Source organism: Polistes canadensis, unplaced genomic scaffold (genome assembly GCF_001313835.1).
Source record: "Polistes canadensis isolate GaletaPanama2010 unplaced genomic scaffold, ASM131383v1 scaffold_12, whole genome shotgun sequence".
NCBI classification, from domain to species: domain Eukaryota; kingdom Metazoa; phylum Arthropoda; class Insecta; order Hymenoptera; family Vespidae; genus Polistes; species Polistes canadensis.
Window position 1 is genome coordinate 1151501 of NW_014569559.1, and position 15504 is coordinate 1167004.

The window sequence follows — 15504 nt, forward strand, 5'->3', positions numbered from 1 at the left end:
AAAGAATAAGAAGGAGAAGAAAATAAAAAAAGGAATGAAAGATAAAAAAGACAGAAAGTCGAGGGCGGGTTATCTCGAGTCACGTTATCTTCTCGGGCCAATAAAGTACCTCGTATAACGTCGTCCAACGCAGTCTCGCAACCTTCGACATGGGTGGTAACGATCGAGAAGACAGGGTGGAGGAGGAGAAGAAGGAGGAGGAGGAGGAGGAGAGGGAGGGCGACGACGATGACGACGACGACGACGACGAGGAGGAGGAGGAGGAGGGGAATACGAAAAATCATTGGCGTAAAGTCATCGAACGTGATTTTGTTTTTTCGTTTGCAGGTAGTAGCGTAGAGCTTGCTCACCGAAGAAGAAGAAGAAGTAGTGGAAGAGGAGGACGAGGACGAGGACGACAACGACAACGACGACGAGGACGAGGACGAGGACAACGAATCGTTCGGGTCCGGGTATAAGCAGTGATCTCACTCGTGGTAATCGCACGCAGCCGGTCTCGAGAGGCTGCCTAGCTGTGCGGGAGGCAGAAAAGAGAGAAAGAGAGATCTTGCAGAACTTGTAAAAAGAGAGAGAAAGAAAAAGAAAAAGAAAAAGAGAGAGAGAGAGAGAGAAGGAAGGAAGGTATACGTCGTCGTCTCTTGTGGAGAAGTGGTGGAAGGACTCTCGAGGCGTTAGTCAGAGAGCGTGAGGAGGGAAAAGGAGACAGTGGGAGAGATCTTGGTCCAAGAGGGAGAGAAAAAGAGAAAGAGAGAGAGAGAGAGAGAGAGAGAAAGAGTGAGCAAGCGAACGAACGAACGAACGAACGAACGGGTAAGCGAGCGTACGAGTGAGAGAGAGAGAGAAAGAGAGAGAAAGAGTTAGCAAGGGAACCGAGCAAGAAGGAGAGAGAGAGGGTCGAGACCAAGAGAAGGAGCGGTGGGAATTTATAAGGATGTTCGCGATAATGCCGATGGAGACAGAGGGGCACGGCAGGGAGTTCGGCCGGCGGCAGAAGATGCGCGCCAAGTGCACCGTAGAGTTCGTCTGCAAGTACTGCCAGCGGCGCTTCACCAAACCTTACAATCTAATGATTCACGAGCGTAGTCACAAGGACGATGTGACCTTCACCTGCGAGGTCTGCGGAAAGTCCTTCAAGCGGCAGGATAATCTCAAGCAGCACAGGTATCTCTCATCAATCTCATTTTTAATATTATCCTATATTTTTCATCATTCTTTCCATCATTTTCGAATGGGGGAAACACACCTTCTTTTTTACCTCTCTTTACTCTCTTCTTTTCTATTTCTATTTCTATTTCTATTTCTATTTCTCTTTATTTTTCTATAAAACTATCTTTTTGTTTTTTATTTTTCTTTTTTTTTATTTTCGGGTTGTTTGTGGGATTGTTTGATGTTAAAGAATAAATTCTATATAGATTCTATGTGTCTTTTTTTCTCTCTCTCTCTCTCTCTCGTTTATTTCTTTATATTTCATGTTCTCACAGTGTGTGAAAAGAAAAAATGATATTTGAAATCAATGATCATAGTGTTAAATATATCTTTAAAGTGGTTTTTTTTCGCTCGTGCCATTTTATCTATACTTATCTATTCTCTTCTATCTTATTGATTTTGTTGTTGTTTCTATCGATATATATATACGAAATTGTGCCGAATGGGTTAACGTGTAACACAGTGCAACAACTATTGAATTGTGCGCGGAATCGTTCGAATCTCGTTCCGTTCGTTGTTCAAGTTCAAAGTTTCGTTCCCGTCGATGGGTTATGTACTCCCATACAAGATTTCGTTTCGTCGATCGAGCCGTCGGATTTTTTTACGGTATCTTCTTCTTCTACTTCTACTTCCATCTTCTCTTATTCTTTCCGTCGGTTCTTTACGAAAGAAAAAGCGAAGAAAGTTTTAATCAATAATAAATGTGAGTTCGATCGAAAAAATTTACACAAGTGATTTGACGAAATTTTGTTACTAGTGCTCGTTTTTATAACATCGAAGTGTTGCTTTTAAAGAAAATTAAATTCGCGTTGAGTTTTTGATTTGAACAAAAAAAGAAAAGATAAAAATAAGTTCGGATAATTAAAATTCATCAATCAATCGTAAAAAGATTTGTAATTATCGGTCGGATCGTGTCGGATGTAATCGAACAAATTTGGTGAACTTTCAAAATAACCAAAAAAAAGAAAAGAAAATATATAGGCACACGGAGAAACGTGTTAGTAAGAATTTAAACGGATCTAGGAAAATCATTTGAAGTTAATCGCGTGAAGAGAAGAATCTTAAGACAAACGTTTCGAACGAGAGAAGGAGGTCGCTACCGAGATGACCTTTTCACACCATTGGCCTTGCAATGTTGCACCGTGTGTCACCTTCACCCATCTCTCTTATTCTTTCTCTCATTCTATTTCTTTCCTTCTTTCTTTCTTTCTTTCTTTCATTCTTTCTCTCGTAGATCGAGGTAAAGGTGCGAATAACGAGAGTGTAGGAGAATTTGTGTTCGCCTACTTGTGTGCGGGAGTTAAGTAGAGTGAAAGAGTACGAAAGAGAAAGAAAGAGATAGAATGAGAATGAGAATGAGAATGAGGGGGCTAAGGAGAGAAGCGCAGCACTTTGAGGATCGGTCTGACCCATAAATCAGACTGAAATAATGCTGCTGGCTTTCTCTCTCTTTCTTTCTCTTTTTCTTTCTCTTTCTCTTTCTCTTTCTTTGGTTTGTTCGCGTTCCGCGAATGGTTTGTTTCGCTTGCGCGAACGTTAGAGAGCACGCGCAAGCGACTGAGAGAAAGAGAAAAAGAAAGAGAGTGAGTTGAGGTGATAAAATAAATCTTCGATACTGGTGGATACTAATGGATACCTTGTATATAACCGCGGTGGTCTTGTTTTCTCTTCTGTTGTAGATGTGGGTGGCGGTGAGCGGGAGCTCTGAAATCTCCTGCACCTTGACACATACTACTACACAACAATGCACACAACAACAACAACTACTACAACAAAATCAACAACAGCAACAACAATCATAACTTCTACAACAGCAACAACTATTATTACTACTCAGCAACAAGAACAATTCAAATTACAACCACGCACTATTCTTTGATCACCACTCCCTCTCCACCCTTTTAATATTTTCTATGCACGATGAAAGCGCAATCAATTTTTGACCGCCCCCCACGACATATCCAGCATGCGCTAATTTCTTATTCTTTTATATATATACACACATATACAGACACACACGTAAATTACCTTGATCTTTTTCTTATATATTTCCTTCTCCTTCCTTTACGATTTTTTTTTTGTTTTTACCCCCTTTTTTTGACTCCCTCTTTATTATATATTACCCTTTTTACCTTAAACACGCAAATCCGATATTAAGCTTTCGTTCTCGCTGTTTACTTATTTCATCACTTTTGTTTTTTTTTTTTTGTTTAAATCATCGAATCGTCTACGTATTTCCCTACGTTATATATCCTTTCTTACTTCTCCTTTTATTTTTTATTAGTGTTTATTTTTTCCTTTCGTCTATACGCCTTATCATCCATCTACTTTTACTAACACGGCGCGAACATTAGATCGATACGATTGATAAAAAACAAAAAAAAAAAAAAAAMAAAAAAGAAAAAAGATCAGGAAGAAAAAGAAAGTAATTTGATGAAGTGAACTATTCTGTTCCCTTCTAGAATATACTTTCCTCATCTTCCGATTTCGACGATCTCTGTTACAGGAGCATACACTCTGTACCCTACAAGGGCTCCAACGGCTACTCAAATGGCTACTCTAGGTACTAGAAGCCATCCTGCCATATCCGAACAAATAAAATAAACATTAAAATACAAAGCAGAGAAAATTAAAATAACAAATCGTACACACACACACACAGAGATATTATAATATTATAAAAATGATAAAAAACCGCGCTTTTTCTTTCTTTTCATTAAATTGCGTATACGATGCATATTAAAAACTGCATACACGTGTACGCATGTGTACGATACGATTATTCATTCAAATCAATTATTAACAATCATTTTAATTGCAATTTCTTCTCATACACAGTCTCATATAGCGCGTTGTATCAATTAATTCGTCAAATTGTGAAAATTGACAATTCGATGCTTGTTATACGAAATATTCGATTATTTCTTTCTCCCTTCGTGTCATGTTTTTCCCCACACACCCCCATTTGAAATCTTTCCTTTTAATTCTCGATCCGCGTTGGCGCGTTTCTTTTGATCATTCTCGCTTCTATTCTCCTTTCCCAATCCAATTTCCTTGAGCTTAAACACCTAGACGTCAGCCACATCATTAAAAAAAAAAAAGAAGCTTTAGATGACACCAATTATTAACCAGACGACAAACTAAACTTTCTATCAAAAAATAAAAAAAAACAACACTCTACGAACAAACTGGACGAGAGGAGGAGGAGGAGGAGGAGGAGGAGAAAAAAAAAATATATATCTGTCGTCGTCGATGTCGTCGTCGTCGTCGTCATCTTAGGAACACGAGTACGGTCTTTTTAATCTGTCAATCAACGCTGTGTCCTCGTCTTTGAGATACGAAAAAAAAAAATAGAAAAATCAAAGGGAAAAAGAAGAAATCTCGATATCGAACAAGATCGATAGCAACCTTCGACGGTGGTCATCGTCGTCGTGTGCGTGTGTGTGTTTGTTGCGGCAGTTCGAAAGATGAATTCATTAGCGGGATCCAGCCATTTGTCAAAGACAAAGCCGACCAGTTAACTAGCCAGCCAACTAGCCAGTCAACTAGCCAGCCGGTGGGTGAATGGTTTTAACGACGAGACCAAATCATTCGGGAAAAGAAGAAAAAATTCTAAAAAGAAAGAAATATAGATAGATAGAAGGAGGAGGGTACAGTAACAGTAACAGTAACAGCAGCAACAGCGACACGGTGGAAAGGACTACCTTCCAACGCTAATAACAATCCAACTTTAAAGATGTCTATCCTTCGGAACGTACAATTATGGCGCGAGGAAGCGTGCATTCATGAAGGATCCTCGATTCGAGCTCGTGCTACTCTCCTCCGGGCTAACGTTTCTAAATTGGACTACGTAATAACCCAGAGAAAGAAGTAGTGAAAGAAAGAGAGAGAGAGAGAGAGAGAGAAAGAGTTGGTAGTGTTGTTGGGTAAGGATGGAAAGTAGGAGGGAAGAGGGAGGATGCAACATCCTGGACGTACCTACTACTTGGTCTTTTCTTTCTTGGCTACTGTGAACCACGCCCAGGCCCTAGGCGACGTCGTCTTAGTTGTCGTTGTCCAACTTTGAAACATCTGGTGCCACCGTTGAGAAATTTATCAAATTGTTTCGCGTTAATTTATTTCTCGGTTTACGAATAACAAGCAAAAAGATTTGATTGAAACAAATCGATTTATAAATCGTTCGTTATTACAACATTTTACATTGGAATAATAATAATAATATCGATAAAAGTATTAATATATTATACGTTATATATAATATATATATATATATATATATATATATTTTATACATCTACGAACACACCACCACCACCACCACCATTGCCGCCGCTGCGCGACGATGACCTTGGGGACGATAAAATAAGGCGCGTCGATTGATTATTATTCGTCGATCATGCAAAAAATATACGCCGATCGGTTGTAATAAACTTCAACTGGGCTTAACAGTTCGCAAACTTGTCGTTTTAGATTTCGTCTAAGGAGAATACAAGCGGCTCGTTCGAATGGAAACGGCATCAGAACAACAACCAATCGATATATCCAATCGATATTAATATCTGATCGATTTTACATTCTCGTCTCGATCAAACTCGCGCAACTTTTTTCTTTTCATTTTTTTTTTTTTACTTTATCCGATCCCCATTTCCCCATCGCGCGTGGGTCCATTTTTTATCTTTTTCGTTTCATTCTTCCTTTCTTTTTTATTATCTTTTTTTTTTTATAGTCGTTTTACAATCAATGAATGAATGTCCATTACGAGAAGTAGGAACGCCCACTGACGCGCGAAAGTCGTTTCTGTTCATTCCGAAGACGAAATCCCATCGTCAATAAGCAGCAAGAATAAAATAAAAATGGTGAAACCATTTGTGTGTAGATCGCTAATTTATATTCTTTAATAAGAATAATGAGATTTCTATTTTTTTTTGTCGATTTTGTATTATTCGCTAATATTGTTTGCTTGAAAACATTTCGTTCGAATTATTATTTGCATACGCGCGAACACATGCGCACACGAATACATAAATTCTTTATAAAAGAATACGTACACGCGCGTTAAAAAAAAAGAGAGAAAGAGAGAGAGAGAGAGAGAGAGAGAGAGAGAAAAAGAAAGAAATTCGCGTAAAAGAATAGAAAAGAAAAACCAGCTGAGGCATCTCGAGTATTATCGAGAGTGGCCGATCAGACGGTCAGAGAGGTAAAATGTTGCGAATAAAAACAAAAAGAAATGGAGGAAAGAAAAAAGAGACAGGAAAAAAAGGACGACAAAATTTGTTACTTTTTTTCCTTTTTTTTGTTTTAACTCAAAACAGTGTCCCTTACAACGCGTCCTTTATATGTGCTTTTTTGTTCTTTTTTTAAAAGAAATGTATCTCGTATCATCTCGTATAAAAGAAATGAAACAACACATTGATGATGATGATGATGATGATGTCCGCGCTTTGTACATAGCTTTTGGTATCTTCTTCTCTCTTCCCTCTGATATGTATCTTAAAGAATACATAATATAACGAAATTCGTAGACGATGCGATACTTTATCTCTCCTTTTATAACGATCGTATTATTAATATTAAAAAATTTATAGTCTTTTTAAGAAAACGTTTATTAAGTTGAGAGTAGACCTTAGTCATGTAATTGGTGATCGTGGTGAACGTCTTATAAATAAAGATCGCAACTACGATAATGTAGAATCGTGTATCACTTTGTAACTAGTGATAGGAGTGATAATAATGTTATTTTTTTTTTAATTAATTAATTAATTATTATTATTATTATTATTATTATTATTAATATTATTATTATTATATATTAAATATATTAAATCTATTATATATATATATACATACATATATGAATATATATATATATATATATATATATTATTATTATAATTATAATTATAATTTTAATAATTAATGTATATCACTTTACACACACTAAACGCATCTGTCGCTAGCTTTGCACTTGTAAAAGAAAAATTTGTGCACAATCAGTCAGTCCGGTTAGAGGTGTTGTTTTGTATCTAAGAGAGAGAGAGAGAGAGAATGAAAAAGAGAGAGAGAGAGAGAGAGAGAGATAAGGATGAGACGTGTGCGTGACACCTATTCGTGTGCTTATTCGGGAATTGCAATGTACTTTTGTGGGGGGAAGACCCACCCTACCGGCCTACCAATAAATTCGCCAAGTCGTAAAACGCTATCTCGTTCTTTCTTCATCCCGACACCTTTCGCACGTTTTCTCCCAAATCTTATTTTTATTTTTCTTCTTATTCTTATTCTTCTTCCTCTCGTCCCCCTGCCCCTCCCCCAGCCCACCACGATTCCCACCCTTTCACTATCTCTCTCTTTCTCTTTTTCTGTTTTTCTGTTCGTTTGTAGATAGAGAATCCTTTCCTTACGGTCATCCGTGTTCACCCAGCGACCAGGTTTATTGAAAGTCCCCTTTCGTGATCTCGATAAGAAGAATCTTTCTTTTTTTTTTATCTTTTTCCTTGTTTAAACCATAGTTCTTCTTTCCTTCCTTCCTTCCTACGAAATCACTTTGAATTCCGTTCTATATCTCTACACGTATATCCGATACCTTTTGTTTGTTCATTTTTTATTATGACGAAGATTCTAAGAATTCTGTGGAAAAGAAAAGTAAGAAAAAAGAAAACAGAAAAGAGAAATATATGGTAGATATATATATATAAAAATTTGATACACGTACACATAAACAAACACACATAGATATACAGAGACGAGGTGTAAAATAAATAAATTTATGCATAAGAGAAGCATATTGAGTTAACACCGATGTGAATCACAGATGAGATCGAAAGTAAAATGTACCTCGACGAAAGAGATGAAGAAGGGCAGCCATAATCGGGACAGGTCTCCCGCAGGCGTGAAATATCCAACCGTTTGTACGAAATTATCGTTCCTGTCACAACATACTCGTAAGAGAGAGAGAGAGAGAGAAAGAAGGCTTATGTACCTCGTCTCTCAATTATGTTCAAGCGATGATTATCGGCCTTACGTTTCTTCCTTCTGGCTTCCGAGCTTAGACTTTTTTATTCCTGTCAATTCTGTATTGCTTTACTAATGACTCGGCTAATTAAGGACACCGGTGGACAAAGAAGAAGACAAGAAGATGATGATGATGATGATGATGATGATGATTATGATTATTATTATTATTATTACGAAAAACATTGAGTTTCATTGTCTACGTTTTACATAATTCGTTAACTAGTTCATTTATAATGAATACAGTTAATTTATTTCTATGTTCGTTAGTTTGAGAAAGAGTGCATAATAATTGTAGTCAGGATGATTGCGAAAGATTGTTAAAAAGTTAGATAGAGTAGGTAATAGAAGGATTGGTGGTGGTAAGAGCGCGTAATGCAAACCAAGAGATGCATCCTGTTCAATACGAGTGGAAGCTGCGCTCTCACCTCCTGGGGCAAAAGTCGTGAGCTGAATGTCACGGTGATTGAATACGACCTGGTGATGCGCTTCCCGGGATCGGTCGTGCCCCGTCGACTATTCGACGTCTTCCTTTAAACTCTTACCCACAAACGAGAATCTCTACAAATTCAATGAATTCATATATTATTTATGCATCCTTCCCTATTGTCAAATAACCCCCAAACACAAAGTTAAGTCACGAGAAAAAAAGTATATATAGGGTTTAAAAGAGAATTGTTTACTTATAAAACAATGAGAAAAAATTAATCACAAAATTCCTGTAAACATAATAACAAATATATAAACGTATAAAAAATATCTAAATAAATATAACGAATGACTCGTAATTTTGGATATTAAATCAAAACAATTTAGTTAGTTATTGCCAAAGCCAAATACCTTTTCCAATACAGCAATTAGAAATTTTCCTTTTATAATATAGAAACATAAGTTTCCATTTTCTATCGAAATAAAAATCATTGAGTGTTAAATAGGAGAAAACTATTTCATTGGTATAAACGCGAGAAAACGATTGAGTGGGCGAATGCGAATAAACTATCACTAAGAAAAAGACAAATAGAAAAATAGAAAAATAAGAAGAAGACGATGAGGATGAGGATGACGAGGACGAGGATGGTAGCGGGCAGAAGCTTCCCATGAAACTCTCACCTCCGCGGGCGGAAAGTGAACTTCGCGGTCTATGTAGGAGAGCCTTACTTACTTGCTAGTTAGTTTGCTTGCTTGCTTGTTTTGCTGTAGTAGCTCTGGCACAAGACTATTCTAGCTAGGTAGGATGGATATGGTAGCGGTTTTTTTTTCGGGTTAAAGGTCGACGAAAAACGTCCATACCGACAATCGCGCTACCATAATGGCTTCAATGCCACACCGCTGAGTTCGCTTTCACTCGTTGGTTACTCGTGGAAACGCAATTATTTTAAATCTTATGGCACTGATTCTCATTCAACTATAGCATTAAAGAATCTTTGCCCTCTAAGACCTTGTTACGAGTCTAATAGCTACCGAAGGCCATTTCATTTTCATTTTATTATATTTTATCGCGTTTTATCTCATTGATATTACACTTTCATTTATTATTATTATTATTTTTATTTTTTTTTATTTTTCTACCGTTAATTAATTAAGAATACACGTTATATACTTTCTTTTTTCAATTATTCTCACGCAAAAGTTGAATTCTATCGATTAGTATGTGAAATAAATAATAAACATTACCAAGCCCTAAAGGCTTTAAACTATTCATCGTTTCTTTAATATTGCAATACGTTATAAACATTTCTATTTCTCTTAACGTATAAATGATTATTAAACGATATCGGTATGTTGTGAAGTAAAAAGTAAGCAAGAGAAAAAATGTTAACGGTGAGAAGAAAAAAAGAAAGAGAGAGAGAGAGAAAATGGTATGAAAAAGGAGTTGGTAGGTGTGGATGCGAATGTTATATTGGAGATAGATAGTACCAAAAGGTGAGAGTCTTAAAGGTTACTGCTGCTGGATCACCGTTATATGATAACGGCCAAAAGCACGGAAGGCGTTAGGCCGATGATTTCCAATGTCTTTCTTTTACAAAAAAAATACGTTTCCTCAATTTCAAAATTCCAAGAGTCTGTGAACACGCGTTCATGTATATATGTGTGTGCGTAGCTTTCTAATAATCACATTCAAACATATTCACGAAAGTGAGAAGTTACGTAAAAAAAAAGAAAAAAAAACGAAGGAAGGTATAAGTTAAAAAGCGAATTCGAAAATAATTCAAAGATCATCGGATCTTTAAGTATCTAGGATTGTAATCTTGTAAGATTACACGTCATGGATTAAAACGTTGTTTCCGTATTGCATCCCAATCGATTTTCATAAGAGCAAATTCAAACTGAGCATTCACTTATCGACAGCAATGACCATCTAATAATCACCAAATCATAATAATAATAATAATAAGAAGAAGAAGAAGTCAAACTCGCTGCTTGCGAGTTAACGATTCACAAAAGAAGTGAAAGCGCGTGTTCGATGTTACTTCGATGATCGTTTGCGTAAGGTTGGGTCAAGGCAAATGAAGGAGGAAGCTAAATTAACAAGGAAATGCGCTTTTGTCAAGCAATTAAAAGTTAGAGAATTAAAGATGTAACGTGTGTTGCTGCGGAGATTATAACGAATATCTAACATAAGATGTTTTTCAATCGAGCAATTGAAACGCCTTTTAGTAGTAGTAGTAAAATAGTCAAATATATAGTAATAGATAGATAGTATGTAGTAGTTACTAAGACAGCATATGTTGGAACATTTAACGGAACATCGATGATCTTTTCCTTTTCTCTTCCTTAACTTTTTCTTATTCGTGAGATCAACTTAAACGCATAGAATGTGTGTGAGATTGGAAACTAAACGTGGGACGTACCTACATATCGTAGATATCTCTTATGGGTATCATTTATGGTCTCTTACGATTATACACGGGTGTCGATAAGTGTGTCGATGTTTGATAGGACAAATTCATCAATATGACCGTGTCGTTGTACGGTTTCAAATTAAACGAATAAAATCATTTGCAATATAATGGAAGAAACAAATGAAAGAAAGATAGAAGGATATGGGTGTGGGTGCGAATATCGTGGTAGTACCAGAAGGTAAAGTACGTAAAGGTTACTACCGCATCATCGGCACGTCAAACTACCAGGCAAAGATTAGTCTCCCTTGGGCGAACACGAGGTGTGTTTTTGCTCTCTCTCTCTCTTTTTCTTTTTATTTCTTTTCAACTTGTTTTCCATCCACGCTTCTTCTACTTAAGCGCATCTCTTACTAGACATAGGCATATCGCGAGAGGTAGTAACCGACTACATTTGCCAGCCGGTAGGTTGGTAGGTAGGTAGGTCGGTTGGTCGTTGGTTTGCTTGCTTGCTAGTTTGCCTCGGCTCGGTAGGTATATTAAACGATCCAGTCCCCTCTGGACTAACTCTCTCTCTCTCTTTCTCTCAAACATACACACACACACACACAAACATACAATCTCTTTCTCGTTCAATCTATCCGTATTTCTATTTCTCTTTCTTTCTCTTTCGCACGCTAGTCGGTTTCTCTCGTTTCTTGTCGCGGCCCCATAGGATCTGTGGGAGCGCCTTTCACCTAATTGTTGGCACAATATGTGAAGACCGAGACACCGCGGTTCCCATCGACTTCTGGAGATGATTTTCCACCGCGTGGCGCCTACTACAACTTCTCATACTCGCGACCTAGACTTCTCTCTCTCTCTCTCTCTATTTATTTATTTTTTCTAACGATATTGACCTAGCTACCGGGATGAAACTAATATAACATATCTAACAAGTATAATACTTAACGATAATTTAAATGATACGAATGCTTTCCTCGTCATATAATTGTAGGAATGTTTTAAGTAATATGAATTTCAATGGAAAATGTTTGCTGGAGTTGAAATAAGAGTCTTCTTCCCCGTTCCTTGTTGTCGTTGTTGTTGTTGTTGTTGTTGTTGTTGTTGTAGTCGTCATGATTGTGCCCCTTCGGCGATTCGCCACGATCTATAAATTACGAGACAAGAGCCGCCTCCACAGACGCGAGTGAGGTCTCGTTGTGACTCACCAGTCACCGCTGCTGCCACGAAAGAGGAACAGGAAAGGATTCTCTACTACTACTTTAAGTTTGAGTATATATCCATGTGTGTTTGTGAGACAGACAGATGGACAGACAGAGTTTGAGAGAAAGAAAGAAAGAGAAAGAGAGAGAGGGACTCCTCCACTGCTGCGAGCATCAACAATAACGATTATTTACGCCGGTGAAGCATCGACGTTGACGTTTAACGTTCCTCTCCCACCGTGAAGGCACCGAAACGATCCGATCGGTCTCCAGGAGTTCGACCTACACCTACCAACGAAATTATAGCTGCCTTCTCCTTGCTGAAATTCATTCCGCCAAGGTAGATCTTAACTTGTTACGTTTCTATTTTATCGTCGTTATGGATGATAAGAATCGAGTCTAATGCGGTTGTAAGTCCATCGATATTTGACGTTGATGTAGATCATTAAAGTACGAAACACCAAACTGGTTGTTGTTGCTCACTTTTCGATAGTTTTCTTTCGAATTCTACAACTAACTTTTATATTTATTTATTATTCTTATATACACACCCTTTGTGTGTCGTTTCATTTTTATTTTCTTTATTTTCTATCGAAATTTATTTATTTATTACGCTCTCGCGGGGAGGGCTATTTTTTTCTTTTTTTTCTTTCGAATTTTCAATTTTAGTAGCTTATGGAATTATTATATTCGATCGAGGTGGTAAAGAACCGTTAGTTTAAAGACTACTTCATCGCCCGAAGGCAATATATTCTTGCGAATCTATGTATGTTAGAGGTGCATGTAACTATATGTATATACGTGTACGTAGTACGCGCGAAATGCGTTTAGATAGGTATCGAAGGATCGAGAAGTTAGAAATACATGGTGTGCCAGCGTGTCAGCGATGCTAAAGGTCAATTCACATGCATGGACAGGGTTAGTCATTGAACGAAATTATCTTATGGAAATATTATCTATCTATTTTTTTTCATTTCTACCATCCTTCTCCCTCTATCTTTCTATATGATTCTCGATTCGATCTGGGTAAGCATATATACATATATATATATATATATATATATACAAGGTGTACACTACTCTCCTGTCCATTATCGACAGTTCGAAAAATAAAAGAAGAAGAAGAAGAAGAAGAAATATGTACGTAAAGTAAATTTCTTCCTTTTTATTTGGATTTTTTTTGTCGATTAATTCGAATGGCGATGTTGCTTGGTAAACGATTCCTCTTTGTTGAAATCTCGATCTTTCTTCTTCATTTGGTAGAAAGGAAGACACGTAAAGTGTTGTACATCGTGCGAGGATAGGATTCGAAGCAAGTTAAGAACGAACGTTTGGACGTTTTCGATGCGTTATCGTGAGATGCGATCTAGCATAGTCATCGGGGAATGTGGGAGTGTCGTTGGAGGATCATCCAACGTCCCCGAAGCCTGGAGAAGAAAGATCGGTGACAACCGATCTTAGGAGGTGTCACGAAGGGGCGTGGAGTCCTGTCACGCGTTGGGTGTCTCTTTGCCGTTCTTTTGCTGCCCCTCCTCTTTCTTTTCCTTCCTTCTTTCCTTCTTTTACATTTGGCATATTCTTTTTTTCAAAGATTCTCTTTAATCATCTAAGTGATAACTGTCCCAACAACTATTCGTTCAATCAACATGATTATGTTTACTTCAAAGTAAGTTAATCAAGATAGAACAACAACTATCGTTTGTTTCAATGTGGTCATACATTTTTATTTTCACCACGAGTCATTAATTAGGATTTCAAATAGTCGAAATATTTGTTTAAAAATGTGCTGACGACGAGGAGGAACCGGCCGCTTCCCCATTCCTTCCTCTCCCCATATCCCCACACCCCTCTTCGTCCCATTCCTTTTTTCTTTCGTCAAAGAATACAAGTTAAGTTTAGTATAAGCGTTCATTGGTCCCCTTAGGGTTACAACAGTAAGGACCCGCGTTTTGAGTCCCATTATCCCATGCTAATTTCCAAAGCCTAGGCTGTCATTGCCTCGAGGCGAGGACTGACAAGTAACACCTCTTGGCTCGTGTTGTTCTTAGGAAGGGAGGAAGAATGAAAGAAAGAAAGAATGAAAGAAAGAAAGGAAGAAAGAATGAAAGAGAACTAGGAGTGTCGTGTCTTTAGGGTTTCGTTATTCGACAAATCCACTTCTCCCCTTCCTCCTCCTCCACCATTGAGTGTTCCATGGGACGAGAACACCCCCGCTCGCACGCTCCCGGAGACCAACCGAAAATCAACTCGTCATGCTCGGTTCATTTTCTTCCCGACGTAAAACAGCCATTTGTTAGGTCGCGTCAAACGCGTCTATCGCAAGACCATCCGCGGGGTGTCCTTTTCGTTTCTTCTTCTTCTGACTCTGACTCTTCTTCTTCTTCTTCTTCTTCTGTTGCTCAACTTCAGCACGAATGGCATATCGATTGGCGATTCATGCGATCGACGCCCGATAATAAATATCCAAGAGAGCGAGAGTGGTAACGTTTCGGTTCGTGCCAGCCAACCAACCAACCAACCAGTCAGCTAACCAACCAACCAACCAACCAACCAACCGGCCAGAAGAACCCGAACCCGGACCTTACTCTTTCTCTTCTTCGTATTAATAGACGTATATTCGAGTCTTGAATAAGAATGCTATGGACGTCGTCGAATAACTCGCTGTTCTTCGGATACACGCGCCCGCTGTGACCAGCTACACAACATATCCTTTTGTTTTAGATTATGTTAGAGATGGCATTTCTCGTTTAGATCAATTTAAGTATAAGAGTTTTGAAATATTTATCATTAAAAAGAGATATATTATATATTAATATATATATCGTTTAATATGAAAATTTATCATATAACTCGTATACCTATAAGGTTTTCATATATTTATTATTAAGGTACGAATTTAATAAGAAACTTTAAGATAATATCGAGATATATTTCTTTTTTCTTTTTTTTCTTTTTTTTGTTTGTTAAATCAGACAGACTGCTTGCTGGTGTGCAAGTTAAAACGCGAAATCGTATTACGCGAAATCTTCAGGATGTGCTTTCAGAACAGATCGGTGTCGCGTCGCTTAGTCGTTCGTTGGCCTCTTGGACGCTCGTTATGCTGTGGCGCTGTCTCGTAAATAACTGCCTTATATTCTCGTTGCCCTCTCTATATATCTCTCTCTCTCTCTCTCTCTCTTCCTTTTTCGTTTTCCTTTTCGCATCCCCACGGTTGGTCGTATTTTCTTACGGTCCCATTCACTCGT

At 37.7% G+C, this 15504-nt stretch overlaps 1 protein-coding gene across 2 annotated transcripts; it reads left to right on the forward strand.

The window, feature by feature from the left end:
- The first annotated feature begins 931 nt into the window (after positions 1 to 931).
- On the forward strand, positions 932 to 3776 carry LOC106793172 (protein drumstick). Of its 2 annotated transcripts, none has more exons than XM_014759865.1 (2): positions 932 to 1161; positions 3713 to 3776. In XM_014759865.1, exons 1-2 carry the CDS (start codon positions 932 to 934, stop codon positions 3774 to 3776), a joined length of 294 nt encoding a protein of 97 aa, XP_014615351.1. The 2 variants fall into 2 exon arrangements, with proteins under 2 accessions (XP_014615351.1, XP_014615349.1); XM_014759863.1 differs by lacking the exon at positions 3713 to 3776 and adding an exon at positions 2886 to 3411.
- Positions 3777 to 15504: the final 11728 nt, after the last annotated feature.